The 25251-nt window shown below is 42.9% G+C and overlaps 1 protein-coding gene across 3 annotated transcripts in view; it reads left to right on the forward strand.

Annotated features, from left to right (window-relative positions):
- tspan12 (tetraspanin 12) overlaps positions 1-25251 on the forward strand; it is a 42107-nt gene that overhangs the window by 15359 nt on the left and 1497 nt on the right. For all 3 annotated transcript variants that reach the window (XM_068051225.1, XM_068051226.1, XM_068051224.1), the window contains exons 5-7: positions 1725-1799; positions 4586-4693; positions 11683-11826. In XM_068051225.1, coding sequence (XP_067907326.1) covers positions 1725-1799; positions 4586-4693; positions 11683-11826 — 327 coding nt within the window. The remainder of the gene's footprint in view (positions 1-1724; positions 1800-4585; positions 4694-11682; positions 11827-25251) is intronic.

A 25251-nucleotide genomic window follows, 5' to 3' on the forward strand; every position in this document is an offset into this window, starting at 1 on the left:
GCTTTGTCCAGACTGGCCAACAGAGTGTGGGAAAATGGCGCACTGACACAGAACACAAAAGTCCGAGTGTATAAAAGCCTGTGTCCTCAGTACCTTGCTCTATGGCAGCGAGGCCTGGACAACGTATGTCAGCCAAGAGCGACGTCTCAATTCATTCCATCTTCGCTGCCTCCGGAGAATCCTTGGCATCAGGTAGCAGGACAGTATCTCCAATGCAGAAGTCCTCGAGGCGGCCAACATCCCCAGCATATACACTCTACTGAGCCAGCGGCGCTTGAGATGGCTTGGCCATGTGAGCCGCATGGAAGATGGCAGGATCCCCAAAGACACATTGTACAGCGAGCACGCCACTGGTATCAGACCCACCGGCCGTCCAGGTTTCCACTCTAAAGACGTCTGCAAACGCGACATGAAGTCCTGTGACTTTGATCACAAGTCGTGGGAGTCAGTTGCCAGCGTTCGCCAGAGCTGGCGGGCAGCCATAAAGACAGGACTAAAGTGTGGCGAGTCGAAGAGACTTAGCAGTTGGCAGGAAAAAAGACAGAATCGCAAGGGTTGAGCCAACTGCGTAACAGCCCTGACAACCAATTTTATCTGCAGCACCTGTGGAAGTGTCTTTCACTCTAGAATTGGCCTTTATAGCCACTCCAGGCGCTGCTCCACAAACCACTGACCACCTCCAGGCGCTTACCCATTGTCTTCCGAGACAAGGAGGCCAAAGAAGAAGAGAAGAAGAAGTTATGATTGTTATTACCAAATATGTTTTGGACAGTATAGTGTTTTAAGCTCAAAGCATACTCTGATGTCAGTCCTGTTGTATGTATCTTCTTACACAATGTGATGGGTAGTGCATTAAATTTTCTGCATGGAAGTAAAAACAAAATATTGCAGATGCTGGAAATCTGTAATAAAAACAGAAAGTTCTGGAAATATTCAGCACGTCAGGCAGCATCTGTGGAGAGAGAAGCAGAGTTAATGTTTCAGGTCTGTGACCTTTCATCAGATTGCTTCTCTCCACAGATGCTGCCTGACCTGCTGAGTATTTCCAGCACTTTCTGGTTTAAAATGACATGTTCCTTTTCTTTATATTCAACTGGTATGTGCTACCAATTTCAGAGGCGGTGGGCCCAGAAATCTGAGATTTTTGTGCAGCAAAAGTGGTTTAGTTCTGGTGTGTGGGACTGGAATTCAGTGCACAAATGCCAGAGTTATGCCAGATCTAAAATACATGTTACATTCTGATAGAGTGGCTGTTGGCATAAGATGTGCCCATCCCCACAGTGATACATATTTGATGACAGAGGGCAAAAACTGCTGCCACAGAAATTGTGCGGGGGTGGGGAGGGTTGTGATGGGGGGCGGGATTGGCATCTCTGGGGTCCCATCCTGCTGAAAATGTCTCCCAATCAGAAAGCTTACACCAGTATGCCTGTATTTAATCCTGCTTGGTTCGCTCTGTATGATTTTGATATTGGTCTTCCCCTTTCTTGTACTTTATTTTGTGTCATGCTTCAATTAATAGCACCTGAGTGGCAAATTGTTTGAAGAAACCTTGTAATAGACTGCACAGATTGGAAAACAAAATAGCTCACAGGAAATTCTACTGATTATTTCATACAATGTTTTAAGCTGTTTCCATCTAATAGTGTGACTCAAGATATTTAGCAAATTAATTCAGCTGCAGTATTTGCCATACAAAAAAGATTCATATTGTGCTTTTACAGTATTTTGGTATCCTGCTGGTAATCTTCTGTGTGGAACTAGCCTGTGGAGTATGGAGTTATGATCAGGATTATTTGGTGAGTACCAATTAGATGTTTTAAAATAAAATTTACATTAAATACTTACATTTTAATAGCGCAGTTACGACTTCCAACCTGAAACACTATAAAATATCTTTTCTTCATGCACCCCTATGGTTTATACAATTTAGAGTTGCATTTGTGTCATTATATATTGAATTATCTGATTACTTTTGCATCTAAGGAATATGTACAAATTTCCAATGAAGATTTCATGAATATGGTAGGAGATCTGCAGCAAAATATAATGTACTTTTATTTGGCTGATACTGTAACTTTGGAAATATTTTCTGTTTTCTTTTATCTTTCCCTAATTCTGTGACATTTTACATTCAGTATTATAACAGGATATTTTCAGTTATTTTCGATACTGATAAACTACAAGAATTAACATCTAAGGAACAGTTTCAGTAATTAAAATACACATTGAAATGATTAGCAGGTGGAATGGGTAATAGAAGTTATTGTTGTTGTCTTTATACAGATGAATCGTTTTTCAAGAATGAAATATAGTCTATTAGCTGCTTATTTGTCTTTGTTACTCTGCCTCTCCTCTTCTGCTTCTGTCTGTCTTTCCTCTAATGGTTTTCTCTTTGTCTTTTTCTTTCTTTACAGGTGGGAGGTGATGTTAGTGTGGCAGATTAAGGAACCCTGATGATCACAGGCTGTATTTCTGGTGTTGGTTGGGATAAAAATATGAATTGCAGACCTCCCTTCCCATCATTTCTCTCTGACATTTATGTTTCTTCCTGCCCTCTTAACTTTTATCATTATCCATACCTCTTCCCCTTTGCACTACCCACCAATCCATAAACCTCCCCTCCTCTTCATTCCACTGTCAATCACTTAACCCTTAATTCTATCCATTGCTAACTGACTCCCACTTCTATTGAGGTGAGAGGCCGGACGTCCCCCTCGTTCCCTACCTCAAACTGCTTCCCTCCTCCTCTCCTCCTCCTCCTCCTCTTATTTCCTATCTAATTCCCTCAATCTGACTCTGTTTGCTTTCAAAATGTAACCACTATTGAAAGAACTCAGATTAGAATGAAGAAAAGTCGCATCCTGATGACATCATCATGATGCACACACCATTATCAGTGCAGATTGAATATAGGCCGCGCAGTCTTGAACCCACCAGCAAATGCTGGTTGTAATCTGCATACTGGCTACAGGAGGTCGGGTAATGTCTGGACCAGCAGTTTAAATCTCCCAGACCTCATGCTGAGGAGGGCCAGATGGTTTTCAGTTGGCTTCAGCTGGGGAGTTAAAATTGACCCTTATGCTTTAAATTGGTAATTACAGCACAATTACAAGGAATTTTGGGCTGTAATAAATGCTATTATATTAAAAATCTCTAGCAAATGTCATAATTGCCCGAAAATGCCCTGCTGAAATTGGCATAGAAATGTCTGTAGATTGTAGATAAAAAATTTGCCAGTTGGCAAATGCTCTTTTTCACAATCCATTTAGTCATTCATACAATTGAATGTAAAAAGGTTATAAAATAATTCACAAAAAAATCATAAAAGGGATTAGATTGGTAAAATTTGCTTCTAGATGCAATCAGCATGCAGTACCTAGGTAATATAACCTGCAGTTACACTGCCTAAGTTTGCACTGTGATTTCTCACACAGTAACCTTCTGTTCTCGTTTATGCCATCTGGTGGAGTTATTGAGCAGTTGCCAAGCCCAAGTTCGCAAAATCAGAAGCAAATCACCCCAGGCTCTAGATGGACATCTCAAAAAGCAGCATTTATTTTTCTTTTTCTGTTCTATTCTCCTTACTACATGCACAGTGCCATGGCCAGGGAGACAGGCAATCAGCTTTTTCTCAGGTCCCTGTCAGGACTGTATTTGAATTGATCACAATGAGATTGAGACTCCCCCAGACGAACAGGAAGTGACTCAACTGTCGAATAACTCTTCTTTGGCACCTCCCTCTGATGACACACAGCAATTGAATGCTTCCTGGATGGAGAATCATGGCCATAAATATGCATACTGCCAATTTAATCTTTGACATTGTTTTTACTCTTTGACCTGAAACTTTATTGTACTGCTTGAATGCATCATTTGTTTATTGTCGATTTCAGAATGTAGCTTTAGTTGGTGTTAACATGTGCTTTTGTTAAAAATAAATGTTGGGCACTTGCTATTGATTTGTTTGACCTTATTGCTGGTAATGCAGTCATGCTTTACATGATAATTTTAATGTCAATCAGGTCCAGGAAACAAAAGGATGAAAGGAGTTGCTTTGAAAGAACTTGTTTGTGATTTAAAAAAAATTGGTTTAAGTGAAAGCCAACAACCAAGGCTTATATTTGGGAGCAATAAAAAATCTAGATTGTAGGAAAAGACAAGTACAGTTCATTAACAGATCAGCAATTGCAAACTAACTGAAGGAACTATAATTTGCAGGGTATACTTTGTTTCTTAGAGATTCTGGAAGGATAATATATTGGCTGAATATTATTTTGGTGTAATAAGTTACTTTAGATTTATGTAACTTTCTGTTAAATAGATCAATGAATGTTGTTAAGCATAGATTAATAGATACGTGCTCTTAAACCTAATGCCTGTGTAATATTTGTTTTGAACCCAGTGGTTATATGCTATATGTTCTAGTTTATATATATCATGACAATCTGTTGCAGGCATCATTGAACTATTATAAAGGTGTTGGTATGTGCTATGTGGTTGATATTTTGCACTTTGCCATACTGGTCCTAAAAGTCACAGTTTAATTATAATGATGTCACTGAGAGGTCATTCTTTGTTTCAGGTCTCCATACAAAGGTCTGATGTGCTTGGGTTGAAAACCAGAATGTCTCATTATGGTACGGCCAGGTACCAGTGGTTAACCCATGCCTGGAATTTCTTTCAGAGAGAGGTAGATTTTACAACTTGGCATGAATTCTATAAGTATTACTACTAAGTTTGCTTCTGCTGTGGAGGTGCAATACTTTTACCAATACATGTACTTATATGTTTTTTAAATTGAATTTCCTGCCTGGATAGTGCTGCTTGATATTAGCACATCCATTAGTATCAATTTGCAAGAGCATTGAGCAGAAAACAAAATTAGAATTATTTTTATGTACTGTGTGATAATGGACTCGAGAAGTAGATTTTAGAAATCTAATCCCTTTTATGAGAAGTGCTTTTGTGAGTATTTTGTATTCTTATTATGTTCAATTTATGAGTGAATGATTAAAAAGAATATAATTGATATATCCCTTGTAAGAGTAAATAAGTTTTTCAAGTCCAAAAGTGCTAATCATAGGTTTTTCCTTTTTTGGGGAGGCGAGAGGAAAAGTTTTTAGTTTTAGAGATACAGCACTGAAACAGGCCCTTCGGCCCACCGAGTCTGTGCCGACCATCAACCACCCATTTTATACTAATCCTACACTAATTCCACATTACTACCACATCCCCACCTGTCTCTATATTTCCCTACCACCTACCTATACTAGGGGCAATTTATAAAGGCCAATTAACCTATCAACCAGCAAGTCTTTGGCATGTGGGAGGAAACCGGAGCACCCGGAGAAAACCCACGCAGACACAGGGAGAACTTGCAAACTCCACACAGGCAGTCCCCAGAATTGAACCCGGGTCGCTGGAGCTGTGAGGCTGCGGTGCTAACCACTGCGCCACTGCAGGGAGAGATTGAAAACTATTCACTTGTTTTCAACTCCAACAATAAAGCATTTAATGCAATAAAACATCCCAAAGTGCTTCACGAGACCATTACAAAACAAAATTTGACACTGAGCTACAAAGGAAGATATCAGGGCAGATGACCAAAAGCTTAGTCAAAGAGGTAGGCTTTAAGGAGCATCTTGAAGGAAGAGAGAGAGAGAGGTTTTGGGAGAAAATTCCAGAGCTTAGGGCCATGACAGCTCCAGGCATGGTCACCAAAGGTGGAGCGATTTAAAATCAGGGATGCTCAATAAGCCAGAATTAGAGGAGAGCAAATTATCACAGAGGATTGTGGGCCTGGAGGAGATTACATAGATTGGGAGGAATGAAGCCATGGAGGGATTTGAAAATGAAAATTTTAAAATTGAGGCCAATGTAGATCAGCGAGCGCAGGGAAGCCGGGTGAACAGGATTTGTTGTGAATTAGGTCACGAGCAGCAGAATTGTGGATGATCTCAAGTTTACAGAGGATAGGATATGGGAGGCTGGCCAGGCGTGCATTAGAATAGTCAAGTGTGAGCTAACAAAGGCATGGAGAAGGGTTTCAGCAGCAGATGAGCTGAGACAGGGGCATAGTCGGGCGATTTTACTAAATTGGAAATGGGCAGTCTTTGTGATTCCATGGGTATACAGTCAGAAGCTTATCTCAGGTTGAAATATGACACCAAGGTTGCGAACAGTCTGGTTCAGCCTCAGACAGTCGCCAGGGAGAGAGATGGAGTTGGTGGCGAGGGACAGGAGTTTTTGGAGGGTAACCAAAGACAATGGTTTTGGACTTTCCAATATTTAGTTGGAGGAAATTTCTGCTCATCCAGTACTGGATGTCAGACAAGCAGTTTGACAATTTAGAGATGGTGGAGCAGTCAAGAGAGGTGGTGATGAGACAGAGCTGGTGCCGTCTGCGTACATGTGAAAACTGACGCTGTATTATCAGATGATGTCGCCGAGGTGCAGAATGTAGATGAGAAATAGGAAGGATTCAAGCATAGATCCTCAGGGACTGCAGAGGTAATGGAGCAGGAGAGGGAAGAGAAGCAGGTGATTCTCTGGCCACGATTAGATAGATAGGAATGGAACCAGGTGAGTACAGTCCTACCCAGCTGGACAACATTGGAGAGGTGTTGGAGGAGGATGGTATGGCCAACCATGTCAAAGGCTACAGATAGGTCAGAAAGGACAAGGAGGGATAGTTTACCTCTGTCACAGTCACATAAGATGTTATTTGTGTCTTTGATAAGAGCCGTTTTGGTACTGTGGCAGGGGAAGAAACCTAATTGAAAGAATTCAAACATGGAGTTCTAGGAAATATGGGCATGAAATTGGGAGACAACACCATGCTCATGGACTTTGGAGAGGAAGGTGGGGGGGGGGGTGGCGGTGGTAGTTTGGAAGGATGTAGATGTCAAAGGTTTTTTTGAGGAGAAGCGTGATGATGGCACATTTGAAGGAGAGGAGGACTAGTCCTGAGAGAGAGGGAGAACCATTAACAATATCAGCTAACATGGGGACCAGGAAGGGCTGTTGGGTTGGTTAGCTGTTCAGTTGGAATAGGGTTGAGGGAGCAGGAGGTGGGTCTCATGGACAAAATGAGCTCGGAGAGGGCATGATGGGAGATAGGAGGGAAACCAGAAATAGATGCAAGTTCAGGGCTAGGGCAGGGGGAATCATAAAGGAAATTTAGATAGGCTGCTAGGGGAAGGCAGGGAGGTGGCAAAGTGGTTTAAGAAGAAGGCTTGAGGTAGAGAAAAGAATCTGGAGTTATCCTTGCCTTCTGGGATGATCCTGCAATAGTGAGCAGATTTGAATATTAACATATAGTTAATTGTTCTCCCTTTTGTCAAAATATTGTTGTCTAATTTGCTTTGAGGTACTAAATGTTTTGTGGACTCAGATTTGATTAACCTGTAAGTTTTATAACAGAGATGACAGAAAATAACATTGAACACATTTGCCACTGTGGCTTTGAGTGAAGGCCTTTCTGCCATCATTTACTCTTAATCATTTTAGGACAAATTCTGCGAGTAGGGATTCACTTAATGGGAATTCAGGCCAGAGAATTGGGGTCTATAGTGCTACAACAACAAATTGCTTTTACAAAGCACCTTTAATTTTCAAAAATGATCTAAAGAGCATCACAAAAGAGAAACAGGTGAGCACCGTGCTTTGCTGGAGGGTTGGAAGGCGTAACCAAAATCTCGGTTCAAGAGACGTTTTGAGGAAGGCTGTTTATAAGTTGTGAGAAAGTTACAGAGGCAGAAGCATTTGGTTAAAGAAGTTCCAAATAGCTGGATAATGTAAAACAGTGCAGGTGCTGGAAATTTGAAATGAAAAGCTAAAATGCTGGAAATATTAAACAAAGGGTCATAGACGTGAAACATTAACCTTACCTTCCTTCCTCCAAAGAGGCTCCTTGATCTGCTGAATGTTTATAGAATTATCTGCTTTTATTCCAAACAGTTGGACCCAGGCAGCTCAAAGCTGTGCCATCAAAGGTGCAACAGAGGGAAGGGTGAAGGCAGTCCTTGGCAAATGTGTGTAAGGCTGGGGCAAGTTGCAGAGGTAGGGTGGGGTGAGACTATGGAAGAATTTGTAAATGAGGACCAATATTTAAATCTTTTGGGGGACAGATAGTCAAATTAGGTCAGTGAAAATAGAGGTGATGAGTGAGCCTGGTTTAGCATGGGATAGGATGCTTTGAACAACTTGGGAATTTGTGAAGGATGGAGGCCATAAGACTGGTAAAAAGGGTTTTTAGAGAGGTTTGGGGAGAAATTGGTACTTATTGAGCCTGTTTTCCAGGGAGATAATGGGGCAAAAGGATCAATTTTGCAAGGCTATGTCCTGTGCCCCAAAGTTCTGATGGAGATCTGATGAAGGATCATCAACCTGAAACATTGAGCTGAATTTTCCCAGCCCTATGGAGACAAGGGAGCCAGGAAAGCGGGAAATTCCATCAGGATGACTCCCCAATGCTGTACTGCCTCCGTGCTACTTTCCCAGGGGCGGGCTGCCACAGGAATCGGCAGACCATCCATGGAGGTGGGCAGGCAATGAAGCCAATTAAGACCCAGTCAAGGGTCATTTTGCCCCAGTGCTGCAATTTCTCACTGTCGAACAAGCCCTCCTACTGTGTCAGGAGCTTGGCAATGCTGCAGAGGCGGCCTCTTGCCAGGAGTCCAATGGGTTATGGGTACTTGAATTAATTAGCAGCATCAGGGGGCCACAATATTCACAGGGGTCCAGGAGTGGCGATAGGCACTCTTCAGGAGGGGTCAACCCTCCACCCTGAGGTCCCTCACAGTACTTTGTCATCTTTCTCACCACTGAAGAGGGAGGTCTTCGTGAGCACCTCTATTTTGAAGCACCCCCTAGGTTTCCCTCTTCAGCAGCGCTCACCTCTCTCAGTGGGGTTGCCATCCGGATATTGTTGTGAGCCCTCCTATTGGGCCTCCTGCTTCCCGGGTCCACCCGCCATCCTTAATTGGTCCCGCATATAGTCCTGACATCGGGGTCCCGGTGCTCACGGGAACATTCAGCCCATTAACTCTGTTTCTCTCTGCACAGATGCTGCCGAGCCTGCTGGGTATTTCCAGCATTTTCCGACTTGATTAAGATTTCCAGCACCTGGAGTATTTTGCATCTGTAAAGGGAAATTACTGTTGGGGAACAGTTGAAGGAAACTGATGGGTTGCACGTGGGCTTGTTGAGAAGGTAGCAAGTGATGATGGTAATTGTGAAAGGAAGAGGGACAGTGTTGAAACAAGGGAAACCATTAACAATGTTGAACAAGCTTTGGGCTTGGAAAAAGGTGGAGAATCAGGAATGGGAAGAAGATGAAGGGAGCAGGACTTGGTCTCATAGAAGAAAGAGCTTGGAGAAGGCAGGGGAGGATGGGAGTAAACAGTTATTGTCTGTGTACAGGGCAACATGGAAATGCAGATGATCTAAAGGAAAATTTACGATTACATAAATAAGAGAGAAAGAATTTGCATTTATAATCTCTGGATATCCCAAAGCAATTTACAGCCCCCCAAAAAATAAGAAAAGCAAAGAGAGAGTATGAGAAGAGACTGGCAACTAACATAAAAGGGAATCCAGAATCTTATATAACATATGAATAGTAAAAAAGGAGAGTGGGGCCGATTAGGGACCCAAAAGGGGATTTGCATATGGAGGCAGAGGGCTTGGCTGAGTTACTAAATGAGTACTTTGCATCTGTCTTTATCAAGGAAGAAGATGCTGCCAAAGTCATAGTGAAAGAGGAGGTAATTGAGACACTGGATGGGCTAAGAAATGATTAAGAGGAGGTATTAGAAAGGCTGGAAATACTTAAAGTTGATAGGTCATCAGGATCGGATGAGATGCATCCGAAAATACTCAGGGAAGTAAGGGTGGAAATTGGGAAGGCACTGGCCATAATCTCCTAATCCTCCTTAGGTACAGGGATGGTGCCAGATGAATGGAGAATCGTGAATGTTACCACCTTGTTCAAAAAAGGGTGTTAGGAGAAGCCCAGCTATTACAGACCAGTCAGTTTAATCTCGGTGTGGGAAAGCTTTTAAAAATGATAATCTGTGTGATAATTAAGAGGTACTTGGATAAATGTGCATTAATTATGTAAATCCAGCAAGGATTTGTTAAAAGCAAATCATTTTTATCATAACTTGATTGAATTTTTTGATGTGTTAGCAGAGGGTTGATGAAGCTAATGTGGTTGATGTGGTGCACATGGACTTCCAAAAGGCATTTGATAAAGTGCCACATAATAAGCTTGTCAGCAAATTTAAAGCCCATGGAAGAAAAGGGATAATGACAGCTTGGATATGAAGTTGGCTGAGTGACAGGAAACAAGGAATAGTGGTGAACTTTTTTTGGGAGTAAGGTATATAGTGGGCTTCTCCAGCAGTCGGTATTAGGACCACTGTTTTTCCTGATCTATATAAATGACCTAGACTTGGGTGTACAGGGCACAATTTCAAAATCTGTGGATGATACAAAACTTGCAAGTATTGTAAACTGTGAGGAGGATAGTGATAGACTTCAAGTGGACATGAATAGGCTGGTGGAATGGGTGGACACGTGGCAGATGTAATTTCATTCAGAGAAGTGTGAAGTGATAAATTTGGGAGGAAGAATGAGGAGAGGAAATATAAAATAAAGGATACAATTCTAAAAGGGTATGTAGGAGCAGAAGGACCTGGGGGTATATGTGCAAAAATCATTGAAGATGGCAGGGCAGGTTGAGAAAGTGGTTGAAAAAACATACGGGATCCTGGGCTTTACAAATAGAGGCATAGAGTAGAGAAACGAGGTTATGGTGAATCTTTATAAAACACCAGTTGCCTCAACTGGAGCATTGTGTCCAATTCTGGGCATCACATTAGGAAGGATGTGAAGGCATTAGAGAGGATGCAGAAGTACAAAAAGGGATCCAGGGATGAGGGACTTCTGTTATGTGGATAGATTGGAGAAGCTGGGGTTGCACTCCTTAGAGAAGAGAAGGTTGAAAGGAGATTTGATCAAAATGTTCAAAATCATGAGGGGTCTGGACAGAGTAGATAGGGAGAAACTGTTCCATTGGTGGAAGAGTCGAGGACCAAAGGATACCGAAATAGGAAAACATTTTATTCAGTGAGAGGTTAAGATCTGGAATGCACTGCCTGGGAGTTGGTAGAGGCAGATTCAATTGTAGCTTTCAAAAGAGAATTGGATCGTTGTCTGAAGAGAAAATATTTGCAGAGCGACGGGGAAAAGGCGGAGAAGTGGGATTAGCCGAATTGCTTTTGCAAAGAGCTGGCACAGACAAGACAGACTGAATGGCCTCCTTCGGTGTTGTAACCATTCTATGATTCTCTGATGAACCACTTTTGAAGTGCTTTCATTGTTGCAAGGTAGGGAACTGTGGCATGCAATTTTGCACATAGCAAGGTTCCTCAAATACCAATGTGATAAATAACCATATTGTTTACTTTAGCAGTGTTGCTTCAGGGATGAAATTTTGGCAGGGATGGACTCCCTGAATGCTTTGAATGCAAACATTTTAGCAATCGACAGGTTTATTTCAGGTGAAAGTAAATGTGTAACATTTTATTTTATTCAGTAAAAGATCATTGAGAATAGCTTTTGTTAGCAAAATTTCATGAAGTTTAGAATGCTGTCAATTTTATTTTTTTCCAGTTCAAGTGTTGTGGAGTGGTATATTTTACAGATTGGTTGGAAATGGCAGAAATGGAGTGGCCTCCTGACTCCTGCTGCGTTAGAGAATTTCCAGGATGCTCTAAACAAGCGCACAATGGGCATCTTATTGATATTTATCAAGAGGTAAGTGGACCTATTCTTTGCAACATTTATTAAATAAATAGTAATATGCGGTTAACCAATGTGGTTTGCAAATGGTTGGAAGTGGGTGCATATCTCATTTGAAGTGAAGTGCACTCTTATACATAAATTTTTCATGGTCAGCTCATTATCATAATTACACTTAGTTCCAAATGCAGATTTGGATCGATGCTGGGAGTGGAAAATAAAGTGTAAGTGAAATTTAAATGGATGTGGACAAGTAAAGGGAAGTGTCTGAATAGGGAGAACAAAAATCTTTACAGTTTTGGAAAAAGCTCAATGGTCATTTCAACCCATTGGCACCCATTGCCAAGGCTGAAAAAGTAGAGGAGCAAGATATGGTGCACAAATACGAAGCAAAAGGAAACCCAATGTGTGAGCATGATTCTGCAGGCAAGTGATAGAGCTGCCCAGCAACCATCCCATTTGATGGCTGCTAAAACAGTGGTGCTGCATGAGGTGGTTGCGAGCACTGTTTGCCACTCTACTGGTTAGCTGGAAGGAGGGGGAAGCATGTTTAAGCCACAGCTGACTGGTATGGTCACTGGCTGTTCTAGACACATGCTTCATTTTATCTCCAGGTGTACTTACAACAGATGGTGTAGCTCTGCATCTCACTATTTGCTGATGCAAAGCCTATGAAGATGGATCCGTTATGGTCTTTGCCAGGTAGGTATGCTAGGATGTGCAGATACGATTAATGGTATCTCAGCGGATGAAGCTAATCAGGCAATGCTGGCTACTGATCACCCTAGCAAGCTTTCTTTCATAAATATTCCTTAAAGCATGACACTGCAATTAGATACTTCTGAACAACCATTTAACAATACGACTAGTCAAGCCTTTACATGTCATGTTTGTGACATTCGGTTTTCTGTCTCAACCTCCTTTGGGAAGCCTTTGTGTGCGCTAATCATTTGCCAAAACGAGGAAGGTGCCTGTAGATGTGCGTATTGGCAGATGGGCACACTGGACCTTTGCTGCTGCCTGATATGCAAGACATCAATCTATCTTCCGAAAAAGCTCAAATACAGAGGGTTTCAGTGGCAGTAGTGGAAATGTAGGAAAACAAGGAAGCAGAAGCGCAATTACTGCAGAGATCTATTTTTAATCTTTGTGGCAGTAGAAAAACACTAAGTGCATTCATGGTTTTAAAACACAATGGCAGGGGTGGGTTGGAGGTATCAGGGGTGCTGCGGGGGGAAGTTGGATAGCATAGTCTGCTGGCAAGAATTGGACACGGGAGACAATTCTCATGCTGGAACGGGTTGGCTGAGGTATACTTTAGATTGGACCTCGGATCTCATTTAAATTAGACCCATTATCTGTGGACACCTCCTCTCGCATGTAGGGAAATGAATCAACCAATTTGTGCATAGCAAAGTCTAAAAAACAACAATGAGATAAATAGAAACATAGAAAGATCTCTTCAGCCCATCATATTCACACTGGCCGAGAAAGAGCTATCCAGTCTAATCCCACCTTCCAGCTCTTGGTCCATAGCCCTGTAGGCTACAGTGCCTCAAGTGTATATCCATGCTTTTTTAAATGTGAGGAGGGTTTCTGCCTCTACCACCTTTTCAGACAGTGAGTTCCAGACCCCCACCACCCTCTGGGTGAAGAAATTACTCAACTCCCTTCTAATCCTTCTACCAATTACTTTAAATCTATGCCCCCTGGTTATTGACCTCTCTGCTAACAAGAATGGATCCTTCCTAACCACTTCATCTAGACCCCTCAATTTTATACACCTCAATTAAATCTCTGCTCAGCTTCCTCTGTTCCAAAGAAAACAAACCCAGTTTATCCAATATTTTCTCATGGCTAAAATTTCCCATCCCTGGCAAAATCCATGTAAATCTCCTCTGTACCCTCTCTAGTGCAATCACATCCTTCCTGTAATGTGGTGACCAAAACTGTACGCAGTACTCTGGCTGCAGTCTAACTAGTGTTTTATACAGTTCTGGCATAACCTTCCTGGTCTTATACTCTAGGCCTCGGTCAATAAAGGAAAGTATCCTGTATGCCTTCCTAACCTTATCTGCCTGTCCTGCTACCTTCAGGGATCTGTGGACATGTACTCCAAGGTCCCTCTGTTCCTCTACACTTCTCAGAATCATACCATTTATTGTATATTCCCTTGCCTTGTTTGTCCTCCCCAAATGCGTTACTTCAGACTTCTCAGGAATGAATTCCATATGCTACTTTTCTGCTCACTTGACAAGTCCATTAATATCCTCCTTCAGTCTACAGCTTTCTTCCTCAAAATAAATCACACGGCCTGTTTTCATATCATCTGCAAACTATTTAATCATGCCCCCTATATTTCAGTACCACGAACAGCAAGGGACCTAGTACTGAGCCCTGCAGAACCCCACTGGAAACAGCCTTCCAGTCACAAAAACACCCATCAACTATAATCCTTTGCTTCCTCCCACTGAGCTAATTTTGGATCCAACTTGCCACTTTTCCTTGGATCCCATGAGCTTTTTATTTTTTGATCAGTCGGCCACGTGGGACCTTATCAAAAGTCTTGCTAAAAACAAACTACTTTCAATGACTCTCCTTGTTAACTCCTCAAAAAAATTCAATCAAGTTCGTCAGACACAACCTTCCCTTTACAAATCCACACTGACTGTCCTTGATTAATCCATGTCTCTCTAAATGATTTATACTGTTTCTCAGTATTTTTCCAATAATTTACTCAATATCGAGGTTAGGCTGACTGCCCTGTAGTTACTTAGCTATCCCTTCCTCCCTTTTTAAATAATGGTATAACATTAGCAGTGCTCCGGCACCATGCCTGCAGCCAGAGTAGATAGGAAAATGATGGTCAGAGCTTCCAATATTTCTTCCCTTAGCATTCTGAGTTACATTTCATCCGGGCCTGGTGATTTATCCACTTTCAGAGATGCTAAACACCTTAATATTTCCTCCTTCACTATCTTTATCCCATCCAGTATTTCACACTCCTCCTCCTTATCTGCAATACCTGCTTCATCCCTCTCTTTTGTAAAAACAGATGCCAAGTATTCTTTAAGAACCATGCCCATGTCTTGTGCCTCTAAATACAAGTTACCTTTTTGGTCTCCAGTTGACCCTACTGTTTTCTTGGTTATCCTTTTGGCTTTTTATGTAGTTATAAAACATCTTTGGTTTGTCCATGATCTTACTGGCCAATAGTTTTTCATGCTCTCTCTTTGCTTTCCAAATTTCCTTTAGTAATTTCATCCCTTCACTTTCTACACTATATTATTGAGCTTTTGTCATTTGACTTATTCTGTTTTGCCTTATCCTACTCTGTATGCTCTTTGACATTTATGGGAGTCTACATTTGGGAGTCCCACCCTTTCTCTTTGTGGGAATGTATTTTTTCTGAACCCTGTTTAGCTCCTCCCTGAATGCTTCCCACTGCTCTGACACTGATTTACCTGAAGTAGTTGTATATGAACATACGGATTAGGAGCAGGAGTAGGCCACTTGGTCCTTCGAGCCTGCTGTGCCATTCAATAAGTTAATGGCTGAACTGATTACTCCACATTTCCACCTACCCCAGATAACCTTCCACCCCCGTATCAAGTCCACTTTTGCCAAATCACATCTCAGCTTAGTAAAATTGGCCCTTCCCCGATTTAAACATTTATTTTAGGTCTATCTTTATCCTTTTCCATAACTACTCTAAATCTACCTGAATTATGATCATTACCACTAAAATGCTGCATCACTGCACAGATTCAATGCCTAAAACTAAGTCCAGAACTGCCCCTTTTCTTGTTAGGCTTGCTGCGTACTGGCTAAAAAGGCCTCTCTCTTGCTCTCACCTTTTTTATTAATTCTTTCATGCGATGTGGGCATCGCTGGGAAGACCAGCATTTGTTGACCATCCCTAACTGCCCTTGAGAAGATGGTGGTGCTGCTGGTAATCTGTTTTGTGATGTTGGTTGAGGGATAAAAATTGGCCAGGAAACCACAAAACATTATGAAAGGTTTTGTGAGGTAAATAGTGAAAATTGTTTCTCTTTCTTGGTAAATTGGTAACAAAAGGGCATAAAATCACGATTACCAGTAGAAAAACAAAGGGAGGGAACTCGGATTTTTTTGATAGGCTGAAGGTTATGAAAACAAGGAAGGCATTACAACAGGTGCCATACTCTCTGGCTCAGTAGCCACCTGCAGTAACGACCTCCATAGGCCTTACAATAAGTAGGAAATACTGTACTTTTTTAAATGAAACTACTACCGACCTTTCCCGTTTCAATTAAATATCAAGGAAAATAGGTCGCTGCTCACATTGCAGTCTCCTCTACATTGGGGTGACCAAATGCAGATTGGGTTATCGCTTTGTTGGACATCTCCATTCATTCCACCAGTGTAAACCTGAGCTTCTAGTCGCATGCCATTTTATTTCTCCATCCTACACCCACTCTGAGCTCTCTGTTCTTGGCTTTCTGGGCTGTTCTAATGAAATCTGAGGAACAGCTCCTCTTGTTTCATTTAGACACTTAACAACATTCTGGACTCAACATTGGGTTCAACAATTTCAGATCATAACCACTGCTTCCAAGTGCTGGTAATGCTTCTGCTCTTGCTGCTTACAACTGCTCTAGATCTATCTTTTGCTTCTTGACATGTCCCATTACCACCACTTATTGTGTTGCAGCATCATCCCTTTTGTCATTTAATCTCTTTTGCTTCCACCCTATCATCGACCTATCCTTTGTTTCTCCTTCCCTCCCCCCTTTTCCTTCCTCTGTACTTGCATTAAACCTGTTACATCTCTAATATTTGCTAGTTCTGCCAAAAGGTCATCCACCTGAAATGTTAGATCTGTTTCTCTGCCCACAGATGCTGCCAGACCTGCTAAGTATGTCCAGCATTTTCTGTTACCTTCACATGGTCCATCTCTGACACTTCCCTTCCTCGACTTCTCTGTCTTCATCTCTGGGGATAGGCTGTCCACTAATATTCATTATAAGCCCACCGACTCCCACAGCTACCACGACTACACTTCCTCACACCCTGCCTCCTGTAAGGACTCCATTCCATTCTCCTAGTTTCTCTGACGCATCCGTTCTGATGATGCAACATTTCACATCAGCGTTTCTAATATATCTTTTTCCTCAACCGAAGATTCCCCCCACTGTGGTTGACAGGGCCCTTGACCATGGCTGACCCATTTCCTGCATTGCTGCCCTCACCCCTTCCCCTCCCAGAACCATGAAAGGGTTCCCCTTGTCCTCACTTTCTACCCCACCAGCCTCCACATCCAAAGGATCATCTTCTGCCATTTCTGCCACCTCTAGTGTGATGTCACCACCAAACACACCTTCCCCTCCCCTCCCTTCAACATTCCAAAGGGACTGTTCCCTCCGTGAGACCCTGGTCCACTTCTCCATCACCCCGACGCCTCGTCCCCTTCCCATGGCAATCGCAGGAGGTGTAATATCTGACCTTTTACCTCCTTTGTCCCACCATCCAAGGTCCCAAACACTCCTTCTAGGTGAAGAAGTGATTTACTGGTACTTCTTTCAGTTTAGTATACTGTATTCGGTGTTCATAATGCAGTCGCCTCTACATTGGGGAGACCAAACGCAGATTAGGTGACCGCTTTGTGGAACACCTCCGCTCAGTCTGCAAGCATGACCCTGAGCTTCCAGTTGCTTGCCAATTTAATTCACCACCCTGTTGTCATGACCACATTTCTGTCCTTGGCCTGCCGCAGCGTTACAGTGAAGTTCAACACAAGCTCGAGGAACTGCATCTCATATTCCGATTAGGCACTCTGCAGCCTTCTGGACATCACATTGATTTCAACAAATTCAGAGCATGACAGCCATTTTTATTTATTTATTTATGTTTTTTTAACCATGTCCCTGTCTTAAAGTTGTTTTTTATGTTTGTACTTTCAGACAGAGCTGTTCATTATTCTGCCATTAACACTCTCTCAGGACTAATGCTTTGTCTTTTACGACAACTATTACCACTCCCCTTGCCTTTTATTCCGTGACATCTCTGTCATTTAATGTCTTCTGCCCTCCGCTCTATCACACACTTTCTCTTTTGTTCTTCTTCCCACCGTCCCCCCTGCCTTCCACTTGCTCAAAGTCTATTACATTTCTAACCTTTGCCAGTTCTGATGAAAGGTGCCAGACCTGAAACGGATTTTACAGATTCCCCCGAGGCGGTATCAGAGACAGGGGGGACACGGAGAATTGTGACGGGTGGCGAAGGGACAGCGGGGCGGGAGGCCCATTGCCTCTGCATTGCCCAGCGATCTTCCTGGGGGTGGGATAGTCCAACAACGGCCTATTAACACCCAATTATGGGCTTCTTCCCATCACCGCTGGGATCTTACCAGTGGTGGCTCCTCCGCTGCGTGGGGAGGATGCCTTGTAAAACGAAGCGTTCTCCATGCAGGCTTGGATTGGGGGTCCCTCCTCCATGGGCAATTTGTGGCCTATAGAGGGACCCCACCGGGAACCAATTCACCCCCCGGGACCCCCTTCCCCCTGGTCTGCAAACCACCCCCAGCCCCCCTCGCCAGGGCCTTCCAGACTGGCCCCAGTGACCCCACCTCACCTACCTCTTGCCTGGGGTTCCACCTTGGGCCTGGGTCCGAGGCCTCTGCAGTACCGGCAGGGGCCACTGCTGAGCTGCTGGCCCTCTGATTGGCCGGCAGCTCATGGAGACGGGAATCCCAACTTCTGAAACTCACATTTAAAAACACTGGAGAATCGCTCCGGGGGCCGCGAAAATACAGAGGCGGGGATCCCCCCACCTTTTTGGCCCAGCGTTGGGAGCCCCGCCTCCTACACAAAATCCAGCCAATTAACTCTGTTTCTGTCTCCACAGATGCTGCCAGACCTGCTGAGTATTTCCAGCATTTTCTGTTCTGATTCCGTATGTTTGTTGTTTTCAATGTTGTAGAAAAGATTTCTCTTAATGAGGTTTTGTTCTGCTACATCCGGTCCCATCTGATTTGCGACTAACCTTTCATGTGTATTGCTTAGATTTGCCATTCAATCTGTTCATTCAAAGGTAGGTTTGTTGGCCCGAAATGCTGTCTGGCTTCTCCCAGACTCCCACAGTAACTTTGGCGGAACTTTGGTTTTGCAATAATAATAAAGTCTTCAGGTATTAGTGGCAGCAGTGTGAAGAGCTGAAACCTGGCTTAAGTCAAGTGGCATTCAATTCACTTTACAGTAATATGATCATGAATGGAGTGTATTTCAATGAAGCTTTTTGTTAACTGAAAAGAAGTAAATCATCCAGAACTTGTCAACAAATGGATGCCATTTGCCAAAGGAGGTCTCTTTGGCATTTCACAGTTGATGTAAAAATAATTTCTGCCAGGAAATAATGAACTAAGCTTTGACATTTCCTTTTTCTTTGTCTCGTTTTGTTTACATCATACATTGGTTAGTGTTCAGATTATACTTGTGAAAGTTCCCACCACAGCAGCATAAATACACAGTGGAAAATCAGAATTCACATCTTTGGAGTTCTGTTATCTGCATACGACAGGTTGGAACTAATATGTAACGTATACTTTTTCCAAAAATGTCTTTGGAAGACAACAATATTAAACTCCAAAAGCAGCTCAAGAACCCATGAATGGTATTGGTTAATTGTATGTGGTCTGAAGAGACCACGTCTGCTGACGAGGTCAAAGGCTTTGGTGAGATCAATGAAAGCAACGTAGAGGGGCATCGGTTGTTCGCGGCATTTCTCCTGTAGCTGGCGAAGGGAGAACAGCATGTCAATGGTGGATCTCTCTGCTCGAAAGCCACACTGTGCCTCAGTGTAGACACGCTCGGCCAGCTTCTGGAGCCTGTTTAAAGAGACTCGAGCGAAGACTTTCCCCACTATGCTGAGCAGGGAGATTCCACGGTAGTTGTTGCAGTCACCGTGGTCACCCTTGTTCTTATAGAGGGTGATGATATTGGCATCGCGCATGTCCTGTGGTACTCCTCCCTCGTCCCAGCACAGGCAGAGCAGTTCGTACAGTGCTGAAAGTATAGCAGGCTTGGCACTCTTGATGATTTCAGGGGTAATGCCATCCTTTCCAGGGGCTTTTCCGTTGGCTAGAGAATCAATGGCATCACTGAGTTCCGATTTTGTTGGCTGTACATCCAGCTCATCCATGATTGGCAGAGACTGGACTGCATTGAGGGCGGTCTCAGTGACAACATTTTCCCTGGAGTACAGGTCTAGGTAGTGCTCCACCCAGCGATCCATTTGCTTGTGTTGGTCAGTGATTGTGTCCCATGATTTAGATTTGAGGGGAGCGATCTTCTTGATGGTTGGCCCAAAAGCTCTCTTAATGCCATCGTACATTCCTCTGAGGTTTCCGGTGTCAGAGGCCAATTGAATATGACTGCATAGGTGTTGCCAGTAGTCATTTGCGCAGCGCCTGGCTGTTCTTTGTGTAGTACTTCTGGCTGCTTTAAGTGCTAGGGATGTTAACTCGCTGCGGGCTTTCTTGTACTTCAGCAGTGCAGTGCGCTTAGCGGCTATGACAGGTTCCAGCTCTTCAAAGTGAGATTGAAACCAGTCTGCATTCTGCTTCACATGTTTGCCATAGGTGGTCATTGCTGAGTCACAGATGGCGTCTCTGATGTGGGCCCACTTGGTCTCTGCATCCCCTGTAGGAGTATTTTGAAGGGCTTTTTCAAGTGAATTTAGAAACTTATGTAACAGCTGTGGATGAGAAATTCTGTTAGTGTTGATGCGCAGGCGGCCCTTCTGCTTGGAGTGATGCAGCTTCTTTGGTTTGAGTCTAACCTTGCTGCACACCAGGGAGCGATCGGTGTCGCAGTCCGCACTGTGGAAGCTGCGTGTGATTTGAACGCTGTTTAAAGAGTGACGATGAGGTCCAGCTGGTGCCAACGACGTGATCTTGGGTGCCTCCAAGAAAACAGGTGACAAGGTTTAGTACGAAAGAACGTTGGTTTTGCAGAGGTTGTGATAGGTACACAACTCAAGCACTTACCGGAGAAATGCCGTGAACAACAGATGTCCCTCTACGTTGCTTTCATTGATCTCACCAAAGACTTTTCCTCGTCAGCAGTCGTGGTCTCTTCAGACTACTAGCAAAGATCGGATGTCCACCAAAGCTACTAAGTATCATCACCTCACTCCATGACAATATGAAAGGCACAATTCAGCATAGCGGCGCCTCATCAGACCCCTTTCCTATCCTGAGTGGTGTGAAACAGGGCTGTGTTCTCGCACCTACACTGTTTAGGATCTTCTTCTCTCTGCTGCTGTCACATGCGTTCAAGTCTTCAGAAGAAGGAATTTTCCTCCACACGAGATCAGGTGGCAGGTTGTTCAACCTTGCCCATCTAAAGGCGAAGACCAAAGTACGGAAAGTCCTCATCAGGGAACTCCTCTTTGCTGACGATGTTGCATTAACATCTCACACTGAAGAGTGTCTGCAGAGACTCATCGACAGGATTGCAGCTGCCTGCAATGAATTTGGCCGAACCATCAGCCTCAACGAACATCATGGGACAGGACGTCAGAAATGCTCCATCCATCAATATGAGCGACCACACTCTGGAAGTGGTTCAAGAGTTCACCTACCTAGGCTCAACTATCACCAGTAACCTGTCTCTCGATGCAGCAATCAACGAGCGCATGGGAAAGGCTTCCACTGCTATGTCCAGACTGGCCAAGAGAGTGTGGGAAAATGGCGCACTGACACGGAACACAAAAGTCCGAGTGTATCAAGCCTGTGTCCTCAGTACCTTGCTCTATGGCAGCGAGGCCTGGACAACGTATGTCAGCCAAGAGCGACGTCTCAATTCATTCCATCTTCGCTGCCTCCGGAGAATACTTGGTATCAGGTGGCAGGACCGTATCTCCAACACAGAAGTCCTCGAGGCAGCCAACATCCCCAGCATATACACTCTACTGAGCCAGCGGCGCTTGAGATGGCTTGGCCATGTGAGCCGCATGGAAGATGGCAGGATCCCCAAGGACACATTGTACAGTGAGCTTGTCATTGGTATCAGACTCACCGGCCATCCATGTCTCCGCTTTAAAGACGTCTGCAAACGCGACATGAAGTCCTGTGACGTTGATCACAAGTTGTGGGAGTCAGTTGCCAGTGATCGCCAGAGCTGGCGGACAGCCATAAAGACGGGGCTCAAGAGTGGTGAGTCAAAGAGACTTAGCTGTTGGCAAGAAAAAAGACAGAAGCGCAAGGGTTGAGCCAACTGTGTAACAGCCCCGACAACCAATTTTATCTGGAGCACCTGTGGAAGAGTCTGTCACTCTAGAATTGGCCTTTATAGCCACTCCAGGCGCTGCTTCACAAACCACTGACCACCTCCAGGCGCTTACCCATTTTCTCCCGAGACAAGGAGGCCAAAGGAGAAGGGAGTTGAGAACCACAAAAGCAAAATAATTTAGTTGGTGGCTTTCAAATAGTTAATTTACTGTGAATATATCTGAGGTAGTGACTTATGTACTATAGAATATTGCTTTTTTGTCAAACCCTAGTAACATCAATTGAAATCTGTCAAGCAAATATTATACCCAAGATATTAGGAAAGTGAATCCTTTGGGAAATAGATGCAGGTGTTTGAAAGGCTGTTCAAGAGCATGTCAGCGCCTCAGAAATCATCCCATCAGAAGTGATTCCAAATGCTCCCATTCTATTTATTGTGTCTGAAGGGTATCACTAACCTTGAATATATTTACACAGTGAGAGGGTTACCAGCTAATATAAAAACATAAGATGATTTGTTAGAAAAATGTCCTTGCAACTGTGTGCATTTGGTTAAGTATTAGGCACGTATTTATGATCCACATTGTTTCTTATTTGGAAGTCAAATATGTAGATATACATTCCATTACATTTATTTCACATATATTCTGCAACACCTATTGCAGATGATGATCTGTCAACCTTGCATTTAATTTACAGTATGGCACGGAGGAGGCAGTATTCATATGATATCTGAGTTGCTGTCATTATTATCTTGTGTTCTTAAGTGGATAATGTACAATAGCAGCAGGTGCATTTTATGCTCATTGGCAGTGACACCACAGAGTAAAAGGAGGTAACCTCAGACATATTCCAAGTTCATGAGTCCTAAGAACTGCCACAGAAAGTAGATACAAATGAGGGCCTCGTTCCTTCAGTGAGAGCTAAAGGAAGCAGCAAACTCTCACCAAAGAAATATCAGAATATTATCACTTGTTCCCCCAGCACTATATTGGCAATATAAAACCAACTTACATGATTCATTCTTCCTTCTAAGATAGTACAATTTCTGTGACCATATTACTCTGTGTAAAGATTGAAATATTCATGGCACGTAAAAACTTTATTCAAATTTTCTTTTAAATGTTCCATCTTTTCAATAAATGAAAGATGGTTTCTTCAACTTGCAAGTTCCAAGTAGTGTGTTTCTACAATAACCACCATATGAAATTCTGGTGTGCAATGTATAAATTGGACCAAGTCCCACTCCAAGACATAGCACAAAAATCAATTTGGAAGATGTCAGCTGTGGCTTAGTTGTTAGCACTCTCATCCCTATATCACATGGTTCTGGGTTCAAGTCTCAGGACATGAGTGTAAAAATCAAGGCTGATACTCCAGTGCAGCATTGAGGAAATGCTGTCTTTCAGATGAGACCTTAAATTAAGGCCCTGTTTGCTGTCACAGGTGGGTATAAAAGATCCTATGGCACTATTTCAAAGAAGAGCAGGGGAGTTATCCCCAGTGTCCTGGCCAATGGTCCCTCAAATAAACATCACAGAAACAGATTACCTGCTCATTATCACATTGCTGTTTGGGAGCTTGCTGTGTGGAAATTGGCTACCATATTTCCTGCATTACAACAGTGACTACACTTCAAAAGTATGCCATTGGTTGAAAATGCTTTAAGATGTTCGGTGGTTGTGAAAAGTTCTATATAAATGCAAGCCTTTTTAAATTACTTTCCATTGAGTATACCCCCCGGTTCTGCATGGAAGATGAAAAGGAACACGAGGCACAAGTTGCAATATGGCAGAAGACAGCAGTCCACTCGCTGTTACTGCTATGATTGGCACTGCATTTGTGCTTGTTTTACACCGGTTTTTATGTTCTGGTGTAGGCAAATGAGCTGTTTAAAGTTCATTTAAGTGTAAGTTGCCATCAGCAAGATTGGCAAAGAAACTGCTGTAAATTTCAGTATAATTTTAGAGTGTGAGATTGAGGGAATGCTGGGCCTTGGTGATAACTTTTAAGTAGTTCAGATCCTGCTTAATGAAGTGTGTGTGCGGAGCCTGCAAACTTTGCATTCCCATGCACAAGGTTTACTTTTGTTCCCAGGTGTTTCTGATTCCTGTTACATTGATGACAGCCACAGCTGATACCTAAAGTTAAGAAGGTTGGGTACCACATTTCATGAGTGAATAATATGGGCCTATTATGAGTGAGCTAACCTGAATTTGACATAGTATTCCACTTAACCTTGATCAAAATATTAAATTATTCAGGACAGAAATGGAATTAATGGTTTCCAAGTTCAAAAGAAACCTTGGCCTAGAATTTGCTGGAGTGGGGCATTTTGCAGCATAATCTGTTAGTTAAATCTTTTCCCTCACCCTACAGCTCAATTTTTTTTTGCACTGGAATTTGATGGAAATGTGAGCTGATAATGGTGAGCCAACAGCAATGGGGCATCTGGGACTTTGATGAATGACAGGACCAACATGTTATCTTAACAAATGAGACTTAAGATTACGAAAGAAATAGAGGAATTAATAGAGAAGGAAGTAGTGTGAATTAGGGTCAAATCAGGTACAGAAAGAGAGAGGGAAATATTAGATTAAAAGAGAGTGGAAAAAAGCACCGGAAGTAACTTAAAAATATTAAATTATAAATTCTAAATTTAAAAAAAAATTTCTAAGAACAATTTACTACCTGTAGGAATGAGACTTTACAGTTTCATTTGTTCCCTTTCTGAGAGGCTGACCAGCATTGCAGGCACTTAAAATATTGCCATTAAAAGGGTCCTAATGCTGTTAAGTACCAGCCCTAACTTTTTCTGATGAGTTTAATTGGTAATTTACTTGCAAATGCAGCAATTTTTTGAAACTCCCAGGGAGGTTGACAGTGAGCTGCTGTTCTTGCAAGGCTAACTGCGGAGTGCTGCGAATTGTCCAGCAGCTTGCAGCACTTTGCAAATTATGGGTATCTCTTCCTCGCCACAAATTACTGGGCAATTTAAACACTAAAAATGGTAAATTCTCTGTTACTTTGCCAGCAGATTCTGGCCCCTTGTGTAGAATATAGACAAACAGTAATTGGGTTTGATTTTCGGAGTCTCACCCAGAGCAAGGCACTTTGCACACCTTACTGGAAAAATGAGGGTAGTAGGAAATTTTCCTACAGTAAGTGAG

This window comes from Heterodontus francisci, chromosome 18, assembly GCF_036365525.1.
Source record: "Heterodontus francisci isolate sHetFra1 chromosome 18, sHetFra1.hap1, whole genome shotgun sequence".
In the NCBI taxonomy this organism is placed as follows: Eukaryota; Metazoa; Chordata; class Chondrichthyes; order Heterodontiformes; family Heterodontidae; genus Heterodontus; species Heterodontus francisci.